This window comes from Passer domesticus, chromosome 5 (genome assembly GCF_036417665.1).
Source record: "Passer domesticus isolate bPasDom1 chromosome 5, bPasDom1.hap1, whole genome shotgun sequence".
Lineage (NCBI taxonomy): Eukaryota > Metazoa > Chordata > Aves > Passeriformes > Passeridae > Passer > Passer domesticus.
In genome coordinates this window covers 50,115,902-50,139,766 of record NC_087478.1, presented here as the reverse complement: position 1 = coordinate 50,139,766, position 23,865 = coordinate 50,115,902, and the positions used below count along the sequence as shown (strand labels likewise).

The window sequence follows — 23,865 nt, the reverse complement described above, 5'->3', positions numbered from 1 at the left end:
CACTGCTATGGAGCCTCAGGGTCTAATGGTTGTAGCTGGGGAGCTGACTGGAATTATTGCTTTTCCCAGGAAATTCCTGAATTGGGAAACCTGAGGATTGTTCAAGACCAAAATTATTCTGATTTTTAATTCTCCAGTGTATTTCTCTCCTCTTAGCACTTTGCTTTTAGCATTTTGTTGAGCAAAGCCAACTGCAACAGCACAACAACAACGAACAGTGCCATTAACAAATTCCTCTTATCCAGTTTCATACCTGAGCTATGGAGTGAATCTCTGTTGGTTCCAGGGATATTCTCTGCTCACAGCCAAAGCTAAGTTAGTTACCCTGCACTACCTTGGAAGCATATAACATATCATAACAACACAGCCATTAGCATGTGTATATATAGCAGTGTCTGCAAGCCACAAATTTGGGCCATTTCAGAGAAAAACAAGGAGTCTAAAGGAAAAATAGGGAATCACCCATTAAAACCCAGCCTTTGTGAAGGTACCAAATGGAGAACACAAATTTCTTGCTGAGGAAGAAGCAAGTATTTTCTCGGTAGGTATAGCTGCCCTTGCATAGCCTGCAAAGCTGGGAACGGGCTGCAAGAGCACCCCAGAGCACAAGCTGAGACCAGGAGTTCAGGGCAACAGGAGCCCAGAAATGGCACTGCTGCCATCTAGTGATTTTTATAACCATTTAGCTTAAGGGAAGATGCTGTAAATCTTGGCAGGCAGCACTAGCTTAGCAGTGCAGAATAATACAGACATAAACTGTGAACTTACCTGCGGTAAAGAGAGGAACACGGTGAAAAATGCACTGTAGGATGTCTTCAGCACATAATGAACATAAGGTTGTGTAGATCCACGTTCAGCCCAAAAGATAGTGCTGAGACATGACTGCTAGCAATGACCAGAGCAGGAACACTTAAGAAATGATGCATTTGACATTTATGTGATCATTTGTCTCCCATAAACATTTCTTGACAGGTTCTCAGAATTCAAATTCACCTTCTGTTCTGGAATATGGCAGGGCTCTGCTTTCCAGAATGGAAGAGCTTAAATAAAAAGTGTATTTTCAACTACAGTAATTACACTAGAATTAACACAGAAATTTCCACCCTTATTTAAAATTGTGCTCCTGTACTCCAAGAAAGATTTCCACTGCCTTCTTTTGTCATAGCATAAAGCTTCATTTTACCAGTCATTTCCCTCCCCACTAAGCTCTCCTTTCTCCTTGCTTCACAAAAAATCCTCAGTGATTAGTGGTCACATCTTCTGCTGCACTCTGCCTTACATGGTGTACATTTTCCATCCCTTCTCCATCTTTTCACTGATGTTTCAATTTTTCTTTATATGGGAGTTTTTCCATGCATAGTGTCATCCCAGTGATCTGACTAAAACGCACTCTTCTCCTTTGGAGTAGATATAAATTGAACTGAAAACTCCTGCTGAAGACATAGCACCAATTTGCATAACAGCACTGCAATATCCCACACACCAGACTTGGTGCATTTTGCTTCTCTTTAGCCACTGATTTTGTCCAAGCACAGAACTATTCATTTGTTGAATGTGCTGAAAATATGCAAATGCACTTAACAGAAATGGGAGAATGGCTGTTACTTTTCTCCTTGTTAGATCTTAGACACTGTCCTCATCCTCCCACCTATCAGAGCTTGTAATTTACCAGTGCTGTTTCCAGGACAAATGTGTCTAAAGAGTCCTAAATTTTAGCTCAGTAATAGGACTGCTAAATCTAAATATAGAATGATCTAAATGAATATATAGAGGTTTTGGCCCAGCCTCACTTATTTTACTAGAACACTGCTGTGGGGGTGTTTTGAGCTGTGCTAATTTGCAATTTTCTTCATAATAAGCATCTTTTCTTCAGGTTCTTTCAACTGGAAACTAATGCATTTCAAGGAGGAAAATGTGAAGAAAACAGCAACAACTGAAATAGACTCAGTGGGGAAGGTTTTCAGATTTGGTTTTTATTTGGTCATTTATTTTTTCAGAAAAAGCAAGCAGCTCAACTATATCAAAAATAAAACTCCTTGCTTATGAAATCTAGCAGACAATAGAATGCTCTCGAGTGATGCAGTAAACGCTTCTATTACCTGAGACATTTAACCATGAATTGAATCCAGGACTGTAAAACATCCCATTCTTTCTGTGCTCCAAGTGCAGCACCAATACTCAATAGCCTTCCCTGGCTGGTACCGTTAAGAAAATAAATGAGTTATGACTGGGATATACACTGATACAATCTCTCTACTTCTCTCTATGTAAGTACACTGCTACATCCTGCATAGGAACAAACAACAGGTTTTATGTTGCTTTTTTTTTATATTCTCCCATTCTGAAATCATGACTGAAGCCCGCCAAACTCTTTCCTAGGTCTCTCACCAAAACAAATAAGGGGCACACAGACCCATGTGCCTTAGTTAGGACCAGTATTTCTTGGGAGAACAATTTATCCCCCTTGTGTACAAGTGATCAGTACACACCCCAGGCGCATGATAAGGATTTGGTCAAAACTGCTTCTCAGACTGCCACAACTTCAGCATCCCCAGACAATACTGAAGATCCTCAGCTTCCATCTGGAGAGCAGTTGATGAAAGAAAAGAAGAAATTTCAAAATGTTGCACGGTGCAGTGAGCGACGAGCTGAAGGAGCTTCCCCTCTGATTCATCTTGAAGCGCCTTAACTTCTTCTGAAGGTTTCTGATGTGCATTACAAAGAAAATGTTCTCATTTCAAGTTTATCCCACATTTGTACTTACACTTCAGACCAATACTGTCTTCACACAAAAATTTTAAGCTCAGCTTTATGACTCTTCTGTCTGCTTGGTGCAAAGCACAGCTAAAATTAATTTTCTAGAGGCCTTTCATTCCTCCATCTTTCCCAGCATGAGTTCAGCCACAGCCTAGACTGCAGAATTGCCCATTCGATAGCTGTCTTGTACCAGGTTGCAATGCCAGAGGTCATTATTTTTAGGTTCTCCTGTAACACAGAAAAGTCAGCTTCACTAAATTTTATTTCAGACTGCAGCACAGTGAGAGGTGAGGATTCTTTAAGCAAGCTTGCAAACAACAGTGCAATCACAAAAAACTGTGATTCACTGTATACAGGATAGAGGATTCACTGAATACAGGATACAGTGAGTCACTGTATCACTGACCAGCTATATTTACCTCCACACCAAGGGCTAACTGCTTTTACATATTTGGGGAAAGAGAAGTTGACGTCTCTACACAGTACACTTTTTCTTTCCTTTGAGTGACATATTCTGTTTGCAACATGAGAATGAGTGCAGGTACGACAGCTTTCTAGAAATACTTCTGAGCAAAAACAGCCACAAAAACCAATAATTATATTGGTAAAATAAGATGTTGGCACAAGAACAAGTGAACGCAAGCTAACCATGTATACATTTAAGCTGATGATTAGGAGACAGTTCCTAACAATCAGACAAAAGAGACTTGGTCTTCCAATGAGCATTGTGGGGGAATGAGACTTGATTACTTTAAGGATCTTTAAGGATAAAGATTGATCAGTTTACAATAACAGATTGAATGACAGTGGGCCTACAATAGCTAGGAACACCACTTGATGACCCAGATCATGTTGTCTTATCCTGTGACCCTGAAAGCATTGAAAATTACAACAACACCCCAGCTTCTCCCAACACATACCACTCTGCAATTCATAACTTTTTTTTATTCCTCAGCTCTCATCACATCAGTACATTTTCTGGCCTTTGCTATGACTCCAGCCTTGGTGAGTCTGGAGCATGCTGTCTCTTGCCCATATTTTTGCAGCAGCTCCATAGACCATGGCACACTACAGTCACAAGTTTGGCATTACCTCGGCTGGCATCTCACGAATTTTGCAGGCAGCACTGTCCTGTTGCCAGCCTCTGCAATCTCCACTGCCACTTTTGAGCTGTTCAGGTAACGGTGAAATCTCCTGCTTTTCCCAAAAGTTCTGATCTCCAGCAATGGCATCTGTAGCCAGAAGCAGAGACAATATGCGGGCTTGGTCCACAGAATTAGCTATGAGCCATCTACATTATCTGGAGAGAAATTTTAGTAATATGGTCATTTCTGCTACCCAATACAGGACAGATGTCAACACCCTTGATCTATCATAAACAGAAAGCTGCAAGAATGAAGCATCCCAGAGTTACAGGCTTTTTTTCCTAAAGGTGAAGGATCATGCTACAATGTCTAAGAAGAGAAGAGCCGGTCGGTCTGACCTGTACAGAAGAGGATTATAATGGAATCAAGGTATGAGAGGAGGAATTTAAATAAATTAACAAACTGAAGGGGAAAAAAGAAAAATGCAATCCAAGAATACAGATAGAGCTGAATGCTATTTCATGGGACCAGGGCTGTGAGCAGACACCAGCAAGGTCTCCAGAGAACATGGAGAACAACCTCAGTGCTGAAAGCAATGCAATATGCCTTGCATGGCTCCATGAAACTCAGAAAAAACCAATTCTACCTCCCTGGCAGGTGGTAAGAAGGGAGACAGCAAAGTCAGTGAAAAGAGGCAAATTCAATGCTGACAGATCGCCTGCATTTATTTAGCATTTCTTTTTTGTGTATCGGCCTGGTATAGTCCTTTCCCCTTTGCTTAACCACTTCCAGGAACAAGCTCTTCCTCTCCAGACCCCACAAATCCTACTGTAGTTTACCATACTATTTCCCTTCCAGATGGACTGACCTCCCATCTCACCTTAGCTCTCTCAGCATGAATGCAGAGGGTGCAGCACGAGGAGCAGGAGGAGAAGGCGTGTCCCCACTGTGACAGATGCTGTGGCTCCAGGGAACATTCAGGCTGCTGTATTGACATTACAAATGAATGCACACACCTTTGTGGTTTCGTTAATGACTGTACTGAAAGATGAAGAGGCATGAAAATGAATGCATCCTGCAAAAAAGCAAAGACAAATGGGAAGTAATTTAAATAAAGTCCCCACACACTGAAACAATGAACATAAAAAATCTTTTGAGGTTTTGATTCTCTAAGGAAACAAGTCCTTGTATCCAAAGAGGAGTCACCAGCATTGCTTATAAATAAGACTAAGGAAATTATATGGGTGAGGCAAATGGCAAGCAAGCAAGCAAAGTTCACCACACCTAAAGTCACTATGACATCGTGGTCACTTCCTCCACTTTCCTGTTTAAGGACAGCTTGGTAGCTGATAACAGCTACAACACACAAGTGCTATAACGTGCACAATGAGTAACACTGTCTGTGCAAAACAAGAAACAGGACTAACGAGTGCTTCATGAATAGCACTGCCTGTGTGCTGCTTTTCTTCCATAGGTGGAGAGAAGCAGTTTTAAACCAGGTCCCATTCCAGTTAATGCCCAATCATCTCAGAATTTAGGGAAAAATATGAGAAACTGCAAGGAGTGAAAAGAGATTTATGAGTTGCAAAACTATGACAGGTAAAATTGATAATTGTTCACACAGCTGAGTGCTGAATTTAATTCAGTACATAACGTGGTTGTAAGCTCATGCTCATTACTCATTCCTCTTACACTCATTGCACTTGACACACCACAAAACTAAGTACTAAAACCCAAGGAAACAAAAGAGGACTGCTAAATCTAGCAGCTTGGACTGTTGTTCAGTCAGGAGAAAATAAGTAGACAAGGATGCATGGTGGAAATAAAGTGGGGAAAGCAAGGCTGGATTGGGAGGCCTCATGGGCAGAAAGTCTTTAGCATATGGCTAATCTTGCATTAAGGATAAGGAACTATACACACATCCTAAAATGTTCTGCTCTGCCAAGAGCATTCATACAATGTGTAACTCACAGACAAGAGGACACCTGAGGGAACATACCATGTACCCTTTTGCCATTTCTTTCCCAGGGATGTAGGCAAAAGAATGCAAGCTGCTCTGAGCAAAAGGAATAAGCAATATCCTCATAACAATCTGAAACTGACTGAAGTTGCACTTCAGGTCTTAAAAGCTATAGGGACTGTATGATTTTCTGATTCCCTTGCTATGACCTCCTATATTCCAGAGTACAAAGAAACAATTCTGTTAAGTGTTAAGAATTTGAAGGGGTTGTGACTCTCTTAAATTTGCTATCAGCATTCTGGCATTTTCCCCACCTGACCTGTTTAATCTAGGTGTATACTCTAAAGAGATTCCCGGATTTTCTAGAAAAGCGAAAGGCTAAGCTGTCTGAAAGTACCCCATAAATGTCAATGTTTTGTGCTGGCTGGCTCCCTTTATGAGCTCTGAAGAATGGGAATGATTGAAATTAATTTTTCTGAGCATTTCTTCACTGATGAAAAGTGCAGTAGAAGGGACTATATGTTATTGTTGCTACTATTACAATTCCTATTATTATTACTATTATGTTTGTTCTGTGGGAGGAAAGAAACTTGGATGGATCTCAGCAAGGGAAGTCTGAATGATTGGTACTTCAGTGGCTTTATGTGCAAGTATCCTAGATATGCTAGATGTTCATTTTTGCAAATTTACCTGCAAATTCATTCTCTCTCATATACACACAGTTCTGACACAGTCTAATACCTATGAACCATCCAGCACTAAAAACATTAAACTGCAGGGGAGCTCATGTGCTTTCTCTTTCTAGAGTGCAGAATATTAAACATACCATCCCCATGCACTTACTAGCTATCATTACCAAATGCTTGCTCTCATCAAATACCAGGATAATTTAAGCTCTCAATTTTCAAAGCAATCTGAATCCCTGTTTCTTTGGGCTGCACGTAGCCTCTCCCAGCCATGCTCACAGCTTCTTCTCACTTGCTCCCATCCTACCTCCCCCTGACCCATAGGCCAGGGGCTCCCAGGAGCTGACTGATGTTTCTGTTATGTCCATAGATGTTTTTGTACAGCCTGTAGTATGAGCAAGAAAGCTGCAGACTATAAAAATATGGGAACTGTGATTTTGTTGTGCTGTGCACTGTCAAATGGGGTATGAATCCACCACTGGGACCCCTAGAAACATCACCAATAAGCAGAAGTAAAGGAGCAGGTCGTGTCAGGTTCAGCTCTAGCAAGATCCTGGTCATAAATTTGCAGAGGCACTTCTCCACCTTGGTGATTCCTCCCTCAGTTATGGTCTGGAGGGCAAGGAGTGATTTTGGTTTTGCCAGTAGCACACGTGTACATGCATGAGAACATCAGCAGAGGCTTTGTGCTCAGCCTGGGGGCTGGCCCTGCTGTGTTCCAGCTGCTGCATTGCAGACACTGAGCTGTGTGTACAGGCTGAACCCCTCCCTGTGGATCAAACCACGCTTTCACACAGCATAACAGGCACAGGCCTCCATTCTCTTCCAATTCCTCTAGGCCCTGCTGGACTGCAAATAATTACCATCATCACTGTGGACTCGTTAGGACACAAAAGCACCAGCAGGAGCAGAAGTTGGACCTGTGGGAGTTTCAGAATGGCCTGTGTGTGACGGGCAGGGGTAACCCCAGGCACGGCTGGGAACACAGCCTGCAGCCAGCCAGGGACTGCGAGCAGCTCTGCCCGAGTCACGGGGGTACCTGCCGGCACCCAAACAACACGGCAGCCCTCGCGTCAGGGGAGATTATGAGATCCAATGTGGCATGAGTGAAACGAGGTTTGTTGAGCCACCCAACAGGGCAGAGCGAAGAAGGGCTAACCTAGTGGGGGAAAGGATTCCTTTGGTGAAAAACGCCAATCACTTGTTTTTTAAGATTTTAAAAGTTTAATAGTAATAAAATGGTTATTAAAATAGTAATATAATTAGAGTAATATGATTTGAACAATTGAGATTAGGACAATATGAGACAATAAAAACAAAGAGATATGGATGTCCGGGTACCTTTTTCTGGGCAGAATACACTCATTAACATTAACACTCATTAACAGAGGATTAACCCTTAAAAACGACAGCCTGTTGCATATTCATACATCTCATACATGATGCATAAATTCCATTCAAACACAGGATTCTCTCTGGTCACTGTCAATTTCTTCCTCTTAATCCTCATGCCATCTTCCTGTCTGAGCGAGGGGGGAAGAAGTTAGTTTGCTGCTGATAAGGGAGCAAAAAATTCCCTTTCTCTGAAAGATTTAGGTGTCCTGTGGCTTCTATCCTGTGCGAGTCCTTTCTTAAAAAAATATATTACATAGCATAGTTTCTATTTTAACATTATGTTATAACATAAAACTATATTTAATACATTACTTAAGAAAATTAACACAGCACAGCTTTCTAACATAACACATACAATACTCATTTTAATACTTGCGAAAAGCCAATCACAAAATACACATTTTTCACACTTTCTGGCTGTTTCCTTTGGGCTTTTTTAACGTCTCTCTTGAAGCCTTTGCAATAATGAACGAGCTAATCTCATGGAATGCTGCCTTTTTAGCTGTTTAGTATCAGGATTTCACCCTTTCCCACCGACCCACCACGGCAGCAGCAAGCAGCCAACACAGCCCGGGCTGCGAGCCCAGCCAGCTCGGTCTCCTGCGGACACGGGCAAGCCGGGGAAGCTGTGCCGGGTGTGCCAAGCCCCAGCGTGGCACACCTGCACTGGTGTGTCGGGGTCGGAGCCGGGGCAGGTGTGTCCCCGTGTGTCCCGCTGTGTCCCGCTGTGTCTCGGTCTGTCCCCGGCCCCGCGGGGCCTCGCCGCTCATCGATGCGCTCGGCAAGCCGGCGCCCCGCCCCGCCGGTGCCGCGTTGGAGGCGCTCGGCGCTCGGCTGGCCGGCGCTGGCGCGGGTGCCTTGTCTCCTTGCCCAAGATGGCGGCCGCGGGCGGCGGCGCGGCGGGAAGCGGCGGGGCCGAGTGAGGCGGCCGCGGCCCGTCCCCACCCTGCGGCCGCGGCTCGGCGCCGGCGGGCCTTCTCGCCGCTGGGCGGCCCCGCAGTCGGGGCACGCCCGGGCCTGCTGCGGGGGGCGGAGCCGCGGGCTGGCGTGAGGCTGGAGCCCGCTCGGGTGAGGGGACGCGCGGGCGGGCGCGGGGCGGACGAGCCCGCTTTGAACGGAGGCGGTGGCGGCGGGGCCCGGGCTCCGGGGGGTGTCGGGGCGCATGCGCAGGACGGGCCGGTCCGTGCCCGCGGAGGGTGCGCGCGGACCTGGCGGCGGTGCCGGCCGCCCTCACGGCCCCGCTGGGAGCGCCGGGCCGAGGGAGCCGCGGGAGCCGCCTCCACTGGCTCCTCCGGACCGAGGAGCGGGGCCCGTGCGGGGCCCCGGGGCCGCAGAGAGGCAAGGCTGGGCCTTGAACCCGCAGGCATGTGCGCTATGGAGCGGGAGGCATGCGGGGACAGCTTCCCCGCTGAGCCTGTGCCGTCGCTGCTGAACCCCGGGAATTTGAAGCAGGGGAGCCTGACTGAGGTTTACAAGATGAGAGTAGTGAAGGGTGTGTTTTGTGTTTGCCGGATTGGGGGTCTGGGCTCTGAGCACCTACCAACCTTTGTCCTTGCCAATCAGAAAAGATTTAAGAAGAGACTAAAAGGTATGCATGTAGGTACAAAGAAATCTTAGGCTCTCCAAGTCACCCATTCATGAATGACCGTCTTCAGCTTTGTTTTGCAGAGCAGTATCTATATTAGGTCCTTTCTGTCTTGAGCACAATACTCTGGTGTTGTGTGTCCTCTCACTGAAGTCTGTATGACAAACAAACTGCACAAAATGTTGACAATGTCTGGTTTAAGATCAGTAGCCCACAAGTGGCAAGATGCTCTTTTTATTGCTGAATGCAGTGCTCCTCTCTACACGTACATATGCAATGTTCTTGTGTATAGGTGGAATCCTGGTGTTTGCTGCCAGCAATACATAATGGTCAGAGCATTGTCTGGACATTCCGCACTGAGTGTTTTCCCAAAACCTGAAGAAATAGCATGTATTCCCATGAATTTAAACAGAAACATCTCCTGTGTACCCACAAGCCTGATTTAGTTGTGACTTTGTTGTATCAGTTAAGTAACCACTGTAGGATGAATGAGTTGTACATTGTCAGCCTCAGCCAGTTCGTAAAATCGAGTTCCATGGGGGATGTACAAGCACAGGTCCCCTGCTCCCAAATATTCCCATGTAGCTTCAGTGTGGTGGGATTACCCTGACAGCTGGGATGAGCTGGCTGCACGGTCCCTGTGGCTGGGTGTTTACACTTGTGCACGTACACACAGACACACAAAGGCAGCTGGCAGCGATTGGATTCATCCCGTGGGAGCAGAAGCTTGATCTTGCTGAGCTGGTCGTGACTGAGGAACAAAAGCTGGTTGCTCTGAGAGAACCAGAGTGTGGCTGTTCCACGGCAGCACTGTCCTGCTGTGTGCCCCTGGCTGGCACAGTGGCTCACTGAGAGGAGGCCTGGGGGCAGAGGTTGGGTTGCTGCAGGCCTAGCTAAAAGGAATGCTCTCTTCCATCCCTCTCCCAGGCTGGCATTCAGAATGGCTGCAGTGCTAACACTGGGAAACACATCAGAAGGATGCACACCTGTTATACAAAATGTGTGATCCTCTAGTAAAAAAAAAACAAAAAAACAAACAACAAAAGAACCCAAAAAACCCCAAACTAATAATTCCTTTGTAATTTAATACCTTCTGCCTGGTCTCTTTCCCTTCACTTCATCTGAGACTCAAGGGTTTGAATTCTCTGTAAACATCCCACTCTTTGCCACGGTGGCTCCTGACAAAAAATGGCTTTGACACAGTTAGGGTGTCATGAAAATCAAACTCACTTTTCTTCTCACCCTTTTTCTATTTTTGTAAATAAATTAGTTCAGTGATTCAGATATTTTATAAGAAGGGGTGGTATTTTCTATCTTTAAAATAATACAATATCAATTTTGATTTAAAAGCCCAAATCTGTCAAGCCTAAAGAGTGACCACTCATTTCCTTTTCCACTGTCTTCCAAAGAATCCTTATTTCATTCAGAGAAAGTTTCCCCATTTACATAGTGATTCTTCTTTATGGAAGGGTTATTTTCATTCTCTTTCTCAGACCTTTTCCTATAGATGGGAACGGGGGAAGGAGCCCAGACGTGGCAGCTCATTCACAGGCTCCTGCAGGACCACCATGGCTTATGATGGCGCCAAGAAGAAAGAAGGTATGACTGCTTCGTAATCTCAGAGGGATTTGCAAAAAGAATAAACAAATAATTTTTTAAAGGGTGCCCTTTGCAGCCCTTGCCAGGCCATGCAGTGAGAGTGGGAAAGAAGTTAGGGTGCTGTGGAGCCCTTAAATTTAACCTGGCCAGGATACTGGAGCCCTTCACTTTCAGGTGTACAGTACTGGGTTTAGAACTGGAGAGAAATGGGTGGTAATTCCTACTGCAGGCACCCTGACTGGGAAGTCTGCCGCTGCAGCCTTTCTTCTCCCTGACAAGTCAATGGGACAGGGGATGAGGGATAATGATACATTTAGTCATGGTAACATTTCTGGGTCCGTTTGTATTTAGGAAGGAGCATACAGGCATTAGAGATTAAATCTGGGATGATTGTGTTAGAGCACCAAGCCCCATCCCTCTGGTCAGACGGTACAGACTGTATGTTACCTTTCAGGCCTCTGTGCCAGTATCCTCTGTTAGCTTATTTTATGAGTGGTCCACTTGTCTGTCACCCCTTAATGTGGTGTTTAATTTCTTTTTTCCCATTTCACATAAATCACAGAGTCCCTAGAGAGTCACCGAAGTGTTGATGACGGGCTGGCACCTGGCAGGATACAGCGAGAGAAAAAGCGCTCGTACAAGGATCTTCTGCAAGAGGAAGATGAGATAGCAACTCAGGTAGAGACCCTCAGAGAAAAGGTTCTAGGTGTAAGGATATGCATAAAGGTAGTGATGAGTTGGGATGGGTTTCTTGTCCTTTTTTTGATTTGTTTTTTATTTAGAAATGCATGTAGAAGACAGCAAGAGCAGCTAATCATGTCCTGTATTGTTCAGTAACTTTCCTGAGGAAAAGGGGGGAACAATCCCTGATTCCAATTTTTCTGGCCTCAGAAAATGAGGTACTAGGAGTGTTGTCCCTGAGTTGATGGGATATACCTTGCAACTAAGAAAATGCTATGAATAACTTCTTACACACATTTTTTAAAAAGTAGCACTTATAGTTGTAGAAATAGGCAGCAAAGGATGGATAAAATATTAACTGATGCACTGTTGTCATCCTGATTCTGCAGACAGCCTGAAACTATAGCTCTGCAGAAGAATGAACTTGCCCTGTTTACCTCTTTGGGGCCTTAACTCTTGAAATAAGAGTTGCACACGTAGTGAGTGCCACATAGTGGCAACTTAAGTTTCTTCAACGCTTTTCTCCTTGAGCTACAATTTCTGCTGTTAGCTCAAATGTGGCTATCTAGTGATTTGGTTTTTTTTTTAATCTCAAAAGCAAGTTCTTGTTTAAAATTAAAATCTTCTACCATGTGGTTGGAATTCTTTAGAGGAACTTTAATTTCTGTTTCATAAATTGATCAAGCCACAGATACCAATTAGTTGACATGGCATATTAAGGACATATTTTTTGTCCCATCATTCTGATTGTCATCTCTTTGTACATCCTGTTACTTCTTTTTCAGCATAGTAAGCATGAACTGTTCTCCTTTGTTTTCAAGACTTGACAGTCTATGTATCTGAAGTTATTTCTTAGCTTTATTAAAGGGTAGATATCTGTCTTTATCAACTTATCAGCTGATTTTCAAGTGATGGCTTGCATTGCCCATATCTCAACACTTTGCAAATGTGCTTTTTCTTTTCTGTCGCTCCTCTCACTTGGGGGTCTCCCTGCAGAGATCTCTCAGTTTCCTTGGAGCCCTGTTGTGCTGCTGTGCCTACAGAAAGCTCGATGTCAATTAGGTGACCTTTGTGCTGAAACCAGTCCTGACTAATGATATGTTTTGTATTCTCCCACCTCTCTGTAGCATGTGTTTTGTCTTACTTTAAACCTACACTGTGTGCTCTAGGGGACAGAGTAGGTTCTCTTTAGCTCCTAGAAAGATGATCCTGTGTCATACCTACGGATCCTTGATGTTACAGCAGTTACCTCCTATAACTTTTTATCTGTTAATTGTCCATGTGACTCTCATATTATTTTCCTCCTTTTTGACAGCAACTGTTGTCTTCTTATTCCAGGACAGTGAGTTTTTTCCAGGGACAGAAGCTCACAAAAAGAAGAGAAAGCATTCCTCCGATGAGTTCTGCTACAGAGGTAAGGTAGTAATGGAGCAGGAGAAGGGGCTAACAGGTCATGACTTAAGGAAAGGATGCTCTTAAACCAGTGTCATCAAGCTTTGTGGTTAGCATTTTACAGGAGGACAGTACATCAGCCTGCCTTAGAACAGCTAATCAGAAACCTGACACTGATCAGCACCGGACAGCAGAAGATTAGGGAATTATATTTTCAGTCTGTCTTAACAAATTGCCATTGTAGGGGGTAGAGATCTTCCATCCCCTTTTCATTGACAAGTTGTAGTTTTATAACTCATGCCTTCACATTTGACGTTTTTCTTGTTTATCAATTGCATTGAAAACAAATTATACTTACAGGTAGTATAACTTGCTCTGAATTTATAAAAATAGAATGTCTGAGGTTGAAAAATAAATGCTTTTCTGTTCAGTTAGTCTCACAATTAATAAGTTGGCTGGAAAATAACAATTTGGCTCATAGAAGCTTAACACATTTAGGATTTATTATTGGCTCAATAGAAGTAGAAGGCCAAGCTGAAATTTAATCTTTCATCAAAATCTGTCTACAGAATGAAAAAGCTCATATTTTCAATTCATTGGTTTCACCTTGACTAAAAATGTCACAAAAACCTTGCACTTGAGGTGTAATTTCAGTTAGATGTATTTTCATCAAAACATTTTATTTCACAGCTCACAAATGGAGTTTCACAAAACTTCAAGAACTTTCCTACTGTCTCTCCCTTCCTTAAATTGTCTGACCAGCTCTCAGGTGTCACAGCCTCTGAATTGTATCAGTAAGGTTGTGCTGAACTGGCTGTGGTTCTTTTTAAGCCAGAATGTAAGTCTGTCACCTGTAATCAGGAGGCTCACAGGATTCTCACGTCTCTTCTTCGCTGTCTTTGAGGGAATCATCTCAATGTATGTATCATTTCTTTTGATCTTTTTCAGGTGTCTCGCCTTTGGATCTACCATCAAAGAAGAAGAAAAAAGCATCTTCTAGCCCATCCTCAGCTGATACAACCATGGATTTACTTAAGGCTGTCAATTCACCTTTGGCCACAAGCTCAAAGTCTTCAAAGAAGACCTCTGAAAAATCATCTCATTCTTCCTCTGGCCATTCTGAAAGCAGAAGGGAACATCCCAAGAAGAAGCTGAGTGGGAGTAGTGGGGAGCACTCAGTGGATGACAGCAGCTCCCACAAATCTAAAAAAATGAAGCCTCTCTACGTGAACACGGAGACTCTTACTCTCCGTGAACCTGATGGCTTGAAGATGAAGCTCATCCTTTCACCAAAAGAGAAAAGTAGTGCAGCAGATGATGATTCTTTATCCTACTCTTCAGCACCAGCAGCTGCAAAGAAATCTTCAAAGAAATCAACTCGAGATGAGCAAGGCTCATTCCTGCTGGGGCATGATCTGCAGAACTTCCTGAAGTCATCCCGGAAAAAGCACAAACCACCTCCGGACTCACATCCACCTTCTGAGAGTTTTGGTGCTGACACCTCCCTTCATTCAGAGGGCCATGGAAGCGAGTACGAGGTTTCAGGTGTGGAGGCACCGCCAGAATCTGGTTCTTCTTCTGGTGGAGAGTTGGAGGCTGGAGAGCTGGTGATAGATGACTCCTACCGGGAAATCAAGAAGAAGAAGAAGTCCAAAAAAAGTAAGAAAAAAAAGGACAAGGAGAAACACAGAGAGAAGAAGCACTCCAAGTCTAAAAAGAGTTCTGGGCACTCTCCTGTGGCAGTAGCAGAAGTAAGAGTGTCACCACCACCTGCCAGTACCCCCTATGTTGTCCCTCCACCTCCTCCTGCTGTTTTTCACTCAGATGGTCAAGGTGAGAAGAGGAGGAAAAAGGAAGACAAGGAGAAGGACAAGGCTGAGAAATGGGAAAAGGAAAAGGAAAGAGAAAAGGAAAGAGAAAAGGAGAAGGAAAGAGAAAAAGAAAAGGAAAGAGAGAAGGAGAAGGAAAGAGAAAAAGAAAAGGAAAGAGAGAAGGAGAAGGAAAGAGAAAAAGAAAGGGAAAGAGAAAGAGAAAAAGAAAAGGAAAGAGAAAAGGAAAAAGAAAGAGAAAAAGAAAAGGAGAGAGAAAAGGAAAGAGAAAGAGACAAAGTAAGGAAAATTTGAAGGGAAAATAGAAACTGGGTGGTGGGTAAGGGTGAATTAGGCACTCCATTACAAAGGCGTGTTAAATTGAAACAAATGATAACTGATACCAATTATCAATGCTTTAACTGAAGCATGTTTGGAAAAATGTGATTTCTGTTTGTAGCAGAAGGAATATATGTTCCTCTGGCTTTGTGGCACAGACTAGAGGTTCTCTGGGAAAATTATACTTAATTTTGCTTGGTGTGGGTCATTTACCAAGCACATCTGCATCTTTTTGTAATGTGACTGGCTCTAGCCATTCCCAGGCAGACTTTTGGACTAGTGATCAAAGTTCCTGTAAAAAGGAATCAAGTCATTACTTGAAAATTGAAAACATTTACCCATTTACTTCTGTATTCAAATGAAATTCTAGTACTAACAGACTTCCACGTTCCCATTTTTGTCCTGTACTTATATATTCAGTTTTCCATGATTACTGCATAAAGATAAGAGTAGCAGAAGTGGTAGCTAGCATGTGAGCGAGTTTACAAATGAGATAACTGTAGCTGTGTAAGTAAATAGGGAAAAGCAGTTTGTGCATGTTCAGATAGAGAAATAATGCTTTGTGTGAGGAAATGGACAGACAGAGCCCAAATCTCTTCAGCCATTATCCTATTCTGTTTGGGGATTTTTCCCTGATGATAGCTCAGCAATTGCAATATCTTTGCTGTCAATGTACTGCACAGTCTCTTTTCCTGCCAAGTGGAAGTACTTTGTAACAATGCAAGGAATGGAACAAAACATTATCACAAGGACTTAATTGATTTGACAGATCTATAATAGGTACTGTGAATTGTATAACAGATACTGGATTTTATTACAGGTTTTAAAACTGAAATACATTAACAAAGTTGTATGTTGATCCTGAATTTAGACTAGCAGCTTCTTGAGTTTTACAACATAAGCCTTGTACTGTTTCTAGCTGATTCCTGTGCTTTCATAAAGACTAAATTCAGCCAGGAGACGTAAAGGACTGCTTTTTAAGTTTTCCTGACCTAAGTACCATATCTTTCTTTAAGTCTTTAATAAATGCCAAGTTCTTATTAAATTGAAGAAGGTCTCATCATAATTTAAAATCTTTGTTTTCTTTCTTCTTCTGACTAGCCAAAGAAGAAAAACATGTCTGCTTATCAAGTGTTCTGTAAGGAATACCGTACAACTATTGTGTCTGAGCACCCTGGAATAGGTAAGGGAATAATCCAGCATTCTCTTCTCTTGATTTTACACCGGTCAGGTTAATTAGCAGAACATATTGTCTCTTCTTCATTTTGGCATAATGCAAAGAATCTGCCGATGTTTTTTAGACTAAGAGATGGCAAAGGGGCTAGGAGTGGTCGTATTATAATTTTATTTTAACTAAGTTGTGAATGTAGGTAAAGAACTTGCTAGCTTTTTCCTAATGTTAAGAGTTACCTTCTTTGTTGTCAATTTCCCGTAAATACACTCTGACTTCACCTTCCTGCTATCAGCTTTTTCTTTTTTTTTTTTTTTAATTATTTTAAAGAGTAACGGGAATGCACATTTTCAGGACAGTGTGGAGAGTTCCAGTTATAAAATGGCTTGCTTCCTAAATGTGTATGGAGGGGCCAGTAAATTTCCTATGTTCTCTACAGGATTTTATGATCAAATTTGTTTGAAACATTTCCTTTCCTTTCCTTTCCTTTCCTTTCCTTTCCTTTCCTTTCCTTTCCTTTCCTTTCCTTTCCTTTCCTCTCCTCTCCTCTCCTCTCCTCTCCTCTCCTCTCCTCTCCTCTCCTCTCCTCTCCTCTCCTCTCCTCTCCTCTCCTCTCCTCTCCTCTCCTCTCCTCTCCTCTCCTCTCCTCTCCTCTTTCCTTTATCTTTCTTTTCTGTCTTTTTTTTTGCCAGATTTTGGAGAGCTAAGTAAAAAACTGGCAGAAGTGTGGAAGCAGCTGCCTGAAAAGGATAAACTGGTGAGTGTTTGTGTGAGATGTTTTTGTAAAATTATTTCTGTGAATTAGGTGCTTAGATCAGAATGTGGTGGCAGCATTGCCACAATGCCTTGAAATATGTTACCTACATCCTTAAAGCATGTAATGGTGGAAAGTATGGAAGTCTTGCCCTTGCAAACAGAGCATTCATTTTGTTCTCATGGGATTGCTTCACCTCCTAGCTATGTAATATCATTCTGCCTTCAGGTGCTGGCATCAGGTAACAGAATTACCTAATGTTTTGAATCTTTCTTTTCTTACCATGGTAACTACAGATCTGGAAACAGAAAGCTCAGTATCTCCAACACAAGCAGAATAAAGCGGAGGCCACAACTGTGAAGAGAAAGGCATCATCTTCAGATGGTGCACCAAAAATGAAGGGTAATTGTTGCACTTTATTTGTCTCATCTCTTTTCTTGGACAGAGAAGGTAGTTTTGCCTGTGGAATAAAAAACAGAGGTCCTTACCTGCTTTCTCACAAAGCATGACATTTAAGTCACTAGACAAATGAACTTTTCTGTGAGAGTGAGAATGATGTCAGCATTTTTCATAAAGATTTCCTTATCTGATTCATAGAATGGTATTGGTTTTGGCAGTTTAAGGATTGAAATGTAAAAGAAGAAGAGGCAGAAAGGAGGTTCTGGTGGGATTAGTCTGCTGCTGGAGAGAAGATGGTTGTTCTTGGTTTAGCATCTCTGATACCAAACCTTCCCAATTGCATTCAGCTGAGGTAGACATTCTGTACGTGTAAGAAAGAAGTTTCAACTCCAAAGACTGGGACTGGGGCAACAGGAATATTAAAGCATCATGCCTATGAGATTTGAACTTTAGTAACTAAATAGGCTTGTGAGTAAAAGAGTGAAAGCAAGGAATATAAAATTTTAATTAGTGTGTTTTCCAGCTTCTCCAACAGGAGTGGTTTCTCCTCACAAAAAATCCCCCACCAGCACCGTGGTGGTGCCTTCTTCACCAGCCAAAGCCCCTGAGACAGATCCCATTGACGTGGCTGCACATTTGCAGTTACTGGGTGAATCTCTGAGCCTCATTGGACACAGACTGCAGGAAACAGAGGTGAGCTTGTAACATTGATGTCCTGTAATCTACACAATGCATTCAAGGGGATGATTATTTTATTTTCTTAAAAGTTTAACCAGTGGTTTTCTGTTAGGAAGAGAAACTAGAGGTGGCATGCCCTGTTTCTTTGATGCATTGTTGTTTATCTTCAGTGAAATAAAAGGCTTCAGTAAACAGTAGGCATCAAAGCCAGTCAGGTGCTTTGCAGTTCTAGGTCCTTGAAACCAATTTGTAGTTCAGCAAACTCTTCAGTCTTTTTTTGCTGTATGTTCACCTTGAATTTAGTGTTTCCTTGCTATTTTTTCAGTCTCTGGTCAGTTTCTGTTACTGTTCTACTTTTTAGAAAACTCTCAGCCTTTTCCAGGAAGTTTTTTGCATGTCCTCTAGTTTTCTGGCAGTATCATATTGCCAGTGCTTTGGATAGGGGCTACAGTTGTTTCAACTTATAGGGGCTACAGTTGTTTCAACTTACCTGGTAACATAATGTCACATTTTAATGGTTTCCTGCTCTTAAATGACAGTGACTCTGAATGCACATTCACACGTCTATGCTCTGAGAACTCAGCCCAGCTTCTAAGGAGAAAACATATTTGTCTCAAATAATATCACTGAGTTTTATCAGTAGCATGATAATCTCACCCCACTGTGCTTGCTTATTTTATCAACAGTGAAATAAATGTACTTGTGTTTTGGTTTTGGTATGACTGATTTGAGATCATGAGAGGAACAGCCAGAGCCCATAAAAGAACAGAGACAAATTCTCTTTCCTGAAAGTTTATCAATGACTAAAGCATTTGTTACAGGCTTAGCATTTCTTTAACTTCAAAAATAAAACAACTGTTGTCATTAGGACTCATGTAGTTACAAAATAGATGGTACAAAATGGCACAGCAAATATATTGCAAAAAGTTGTGGAATCAGTATTTTATGCAGCTAACAATTTTCTGGTGTTCTCTGTTGATTCCTGCCTTTATCTTGCACCTGTTTGTTGCCTACTGAAATGTAAAGTTTTTGAGCCAGCAGTTTCTCTGTGAAGGACAAGGCACAGTTTTGTTACTGTGTAAATAGTGAAAGTGGACTGGAGGAGCTGAAGATACAGTATCTGCATGAGAGTGGATACAGTTGAGAAAGAAGCGCAATTTCCACTCCTCATCCCTATCCAATTTTTTTCTTCCCTCCTTACCAGGGAATGGTGGCTGTTTCAGGAAGTTTGTCAGTACTCCTAGATTCAATCATCTGTGCTTTGGGCCCGTTGGCATGTCTGACCACACAACTGCCTGAGTTGAATGGCTGCCCAAAGCATGTTTTGGTGAGTTCTTTGTGGTTATTTTCTTTCTAGCACTGTTAATTTCAGTAGAGTACAAATAGAGCTTTTTTTGATTAATCAGTGTAATATAATTCCACTGCAATAAGAAAATTTGTCTTGGTTGTGGGCTTTTATAGAGGAATATTTATTGAAATCCTTGCAGATATTACCATTGTACAATATTGTGCAACCTTTTTTTCTCCCAGTGGCAACTGGCCTAATATTTGTAGCATTGATTGCAGTGTGGGTAGGTCCTGTTTTAGTCATGATGGAGTCAATCAATCTAAATCAAATAAAAGTGAACCAGGATTTTCAAAAGTTCTAATTTTCCATAAAAATAAAACCCACCTTCTAGCTGCTCTTTATCCCACAACCTGGTTTTCCTTCAGTAGCATAAAAAAACCAATTTGTGGTCTCAGGATTCCTAATGTGATAGTGTAGGATCTTTTACAAGTGGCTGAAATCTTCTCTGAGGAAAGAAAAATAGTCTCTCTCTTCAGGAGCTGCATAACTACAGTTTCTTTTCTGCTTTAAACTACTCTTAATATTGAGCCCTGATTTAGCAACAGCTCATGGCATCTGTGTAGCCTCATGTGGACATAGATTAAGATGGCAGCAGCCATCAGGAATCATACTGTCATACTTCCTACAAGAGACATGAATAAAGCAGCAAAGGAGAGGAGCAAAAATAAAAAAATACAGTCTGCAAAAGTTAAGAGACTAAAAAATCTGGAAGAGGGGGCAATGAAAATGGGTTATGAATTGACATGTCATAATAGTGCAGCCCAAACGTTTATTCATTACAAGAATGGACTGTCAACAACAGGAACAAAGTTGAAAATTTAGTCTGTGAACACCCACAAACTGGCTCTATGCACAAAAGCTGAGTCAGTGGGGTGTTCCCATCTTAACCATGGAAAAACTGATGCTTTTTTTCCTTCCTGCTTGCCAAGTTTATTCAGAGCAGTAACGCCACATGGCCAGTGGCGCGTTTATTAGAAACTCGATCAACTTATTGTTACAAGGAGCAATGGAGCTATAAGTGAATTATGGCAGCTATGCTTCACTTCTGGAAACCCGTGTTCAGGAGCTGATAATTAACCTGATTTTCACAGTCAGGTACATAACAACAGTGGTGTTCTGAGACAGGGATAAACCCCAGCGGTTGTGTTGCAATCTATATTTGAGACAGTAGGTGGCATTGCTAAATTCTAGAATCGCAACTGGTGCAGCTCCAGCTCCTCCGTCTCTCAGTAAAAGGTGCTGCTGCAAAGGTCTCCTTCAGCTATCCAGCCACAGGCTTGAGGATACTGAAACACTGCATCTGAAAAACATACAGCTAGGTCTTTTTTTCTGATGGGCGTGAGAAGGACTCCTACTCTCATAATTCTGTTACATTTTCCAAGAAAAATTGACAGGCACTTCTTTTTGCCATCTGACACGCTGTTAGAGGTGATCAATAGACAGCTTTGTTTGTCTCATCCTATGATAACTTGTAACCTAAGTAACTGTATTAGTACCCTCACCTGTGCCAGTTTTTAAGGATTTCAGGTTATAACCTGACACTAAAAAACACTGAATTTCTTTTTCCAGTCAAACACACTAGACAACATTGCCTACATCATGCCTGGACTTTGATGGGAAAGGATCCTGCGATGTACTCAACCTCTGTGTAACTGACTTGTGTACGTGCACTACACCGGCGCTCCCGAGGGGCTCCATGTGGAGGCTTTTAAAGTTTTATATGTGTATAGTATATACATAGGATTGTAACTATTTGACTTGTATTTTATGAAAAGTTGTGAAGGTAAGCTGAGAAAACCCTTTTGTGTTGGTGGGTGAAATGTCCTCCAATCTGAAAGTATTTTGTATGAAGAATTCAGAAAGCTTTTGAAATATTTGCCTTAAATTCAGATTTTTTGGGAGAAGCAAACAGAGAATGGACTTCTCAATATAAACAAAAAAGCTGTCACCATGAGAGGAGTCATTGAAACAGGTGGCCCAGCGAGGTTCTTGACTCTCCTTCCTTGATGATATTCAAAACTGAACGAGCACCCTGCTCTAGTTGGACTTGCTTTAAGCAGGGAGCTGGACCAGATGGTCTCCTGATATCCCTGTCCAAACTAAAGTATTCTGATATTCTGTGGGCAGGTAGAGATGATACATTTTGGACCAGGGAATAAAACTGAATTCTTCACCAGCCCTATTTGTAACTCTTTCTGTTTAAAACACGCTTCTTGAGGGGAAAGCTGGATAGCTTTTTGCCTCTTGGTCACTTTCTCCAACCCCCACACCTCAGTCAGTAATAAGTGAAAGTTGTCAGTGTCAGCTTGCTGATCTGGTAGCTGGCATTTGAAGTGAAGTAGATGACAAGAAGTTTAATTTTTCCTTGTGGACTCAAATCATCATTAGCACAATGTATCAACCCATGGATTGGCTTGAGAGAATGAACCTCCTGCTGATTTTTCCACGGCATGGTCAGGCTGCTTCAACGGAAAAGAGTAGAGAAGCAGAAGGGAAAAACTTGGATTGCTTCTGCCCGTCTTGCCCCTGGTTTGTGAAATGGCTCATCCCCCATCTCTCTCACCAGCACTATTGCAGGAGTGCTGTGGTGCTGCTGCAAGGCAGCCACCAGTGGCCAGTTGGAAGCAGTTACGGCCAAGTAAGGCACATGTGGGTTGATTGGACCGGTTTCCCTTCCTTCCAGCCACATACTTGGAGTTTGGTTTTCTGCTCCTCCGGAAGAGGAGCGGCAGGAGAACACTTGATTCCTTTTTAGGCTTTTGTCTGTGTGTATGTATGTGTATGTGGTGTTCATATCACATGTATTTAACTTTTACCAGTATCTGTAACAGATTTTAATTTATCCTGTATATTTCTCTGTGTGTGTATATATTAATATATATATATACATAATTTAAAAGCAAAAATTCCTCCCTCAGCCAACAGTGTGTGTAAAATGTGAATCAAGTTCGTTTCAGTTCACTTCCTGCAGGAATCAACTCTATGTATAGTAGTAAACATGGGCATTGTGTAAAGAAACACCAGGAAGATTCTAAGAGTTTGTAGAAACAGGCTATCTTGTGAAGGTGGGTAGAGCAACTGAAATATCATTTGACTCAGGCCTTATCAGCTCTGTAACAGGAAAGTTTTTTAATTAGAGAAAGGGCATTTTTTACTTCCAAGTAAGTCTAGCTTCTGTTTTTTAGGACAGTTGAAAGTGACCTGTCCCTCATTGCAGCTGAGCCCCAAATCAGAAGTAAATTAAATCCTGGGGTGTGGAGGGTTTTTCTCCCCATGCTTCTTTGCCACGTATTCCCCAGATGTGCCTGTACAAGGTAGTCTGTCTCTTACAGATCTTTTCTCAGTGCAGTGAGGGGTTTTCTCAGCAGAGGAGGCACAGAAGGCTCTCAGACCACCAGGCCAGAACACGTTTTAACAGCTTAGGACAAATCCCAATGGGCCTGGAAATAGGAAGGGCCCAGGAGGGAGGCAGTCCAATCCTGCTTTAGATCCTGGCCCATACTAAAGCATCTGCTGTTGTGAGCAGCACAAAGTACCCGGCTCTTTCCAGAGCTGAGAGCATTGTGGTGAAGGGGTAGATCTGCTTTTGAAGAAACAGAAGGGGATCAGCTTTAGCTTTGTCCTCTGTTACAACTGAAAACTCTTGAAGAGTGAAAAACACACACAACCCTGGTGTATTGTATTTTTTATTAAAATTTGTACACTTTGTATAATCTGTATCTTGTGGTATTTGGTACTATAGGGAAACTTTGTCAAGACTTAGCAGTTTTTATATTTTTGTTATTTCTTTGCTGTTTGGTCCAGATTACATTACAATTATACACAAACTTTTTTGTACTGTACTTACAATATAAATTTTTTTTAACTTCTGGAGTATTGTCATTCATTTCTGGCATGTTCTGTTTTCTGCAGCTGTTGTTACTACTTGTATGTAGTGCTCTCAGCAAAACACATCCAATCCTTACTCTCCTAAACTCACTCACTTGGCAGGCAAGCTGTACTGTTTCCAGCAGTACCCAGATTATTGCTCAGGTTCCTGCCTGCTTGGGAGCCCCCAGAAGGGCGATGTGGCATGGAGCACTGCAGGTAACACCGGGGCATTTGTGTTCCCTGCTGCCTCACCTCCGTTCAGCTCCGTGGCGTTCAGGTGACACCAGTACACGGGACTCGTGTGTGGTGCAGGAAGTCAGGCGTGGCAGCGTCACAGCGGGATTTGTGCTGGTTATTA

At 42.5% G+C, this 23,865-nt stretch overlaps 1 protein-coding gene and 1 long non-coding RNA gene across 2 annotated transcripts; one reads left to right on the top strand and one right to left on the bottom strand.

Annotated features, from left to right (window-relative positions):
* Positions 1-2,002: 2,002 nt before the first annotated feature.
* On the bottom strand, positions 2,003-5,328 carry LOC135301363 (uncharacterized). The gene is made up of 3 exons (XR_010363117.1): positions 4,723-5,328; positions 3,850-4,057; positions 2,003-2,985 (listed from the first exon to the last, which is right to left on the bottom strand). It is a non-coding gene; the product is annotated as an uncharacterized LOC135301363 (long non-coding RNA).
* A 3,399-nt stretch (positions 5,329-8,727) lies between these two features.
* HMGXB4 (HMG-box containing 4) lies at positions 8,728-23,502 on the top strand. Its single transcript, XM_064420376.1, has 11 exons — positions 8,728-8,951; positions 10,962-11,067; positions 11,630-11,745; positions 13,087-13,162; positions 14,089-15,248; positions 16,389-16,470; positions 17,151-17,215; positions 17,509-17,614; positions 18,135-18,304; positions 19,494-19,616; positions 21,207-23,502. The coding sequence occupies exons 2-11, from the start codon at positions 11,037-11,039 to the stop codon at positions 21,249-21,251; spliced, it is 1,974 nt and encodes a 657-aa protein (XP_064276446.1). The 5' UTR covers positions 8,728-8,951; positions 10,962-11,036; the 3' UTR covers positions 21,252-23,502.
* The last annotated feature ends 363 nt before the right edge of the window (positions 23,503-23,865 follow it).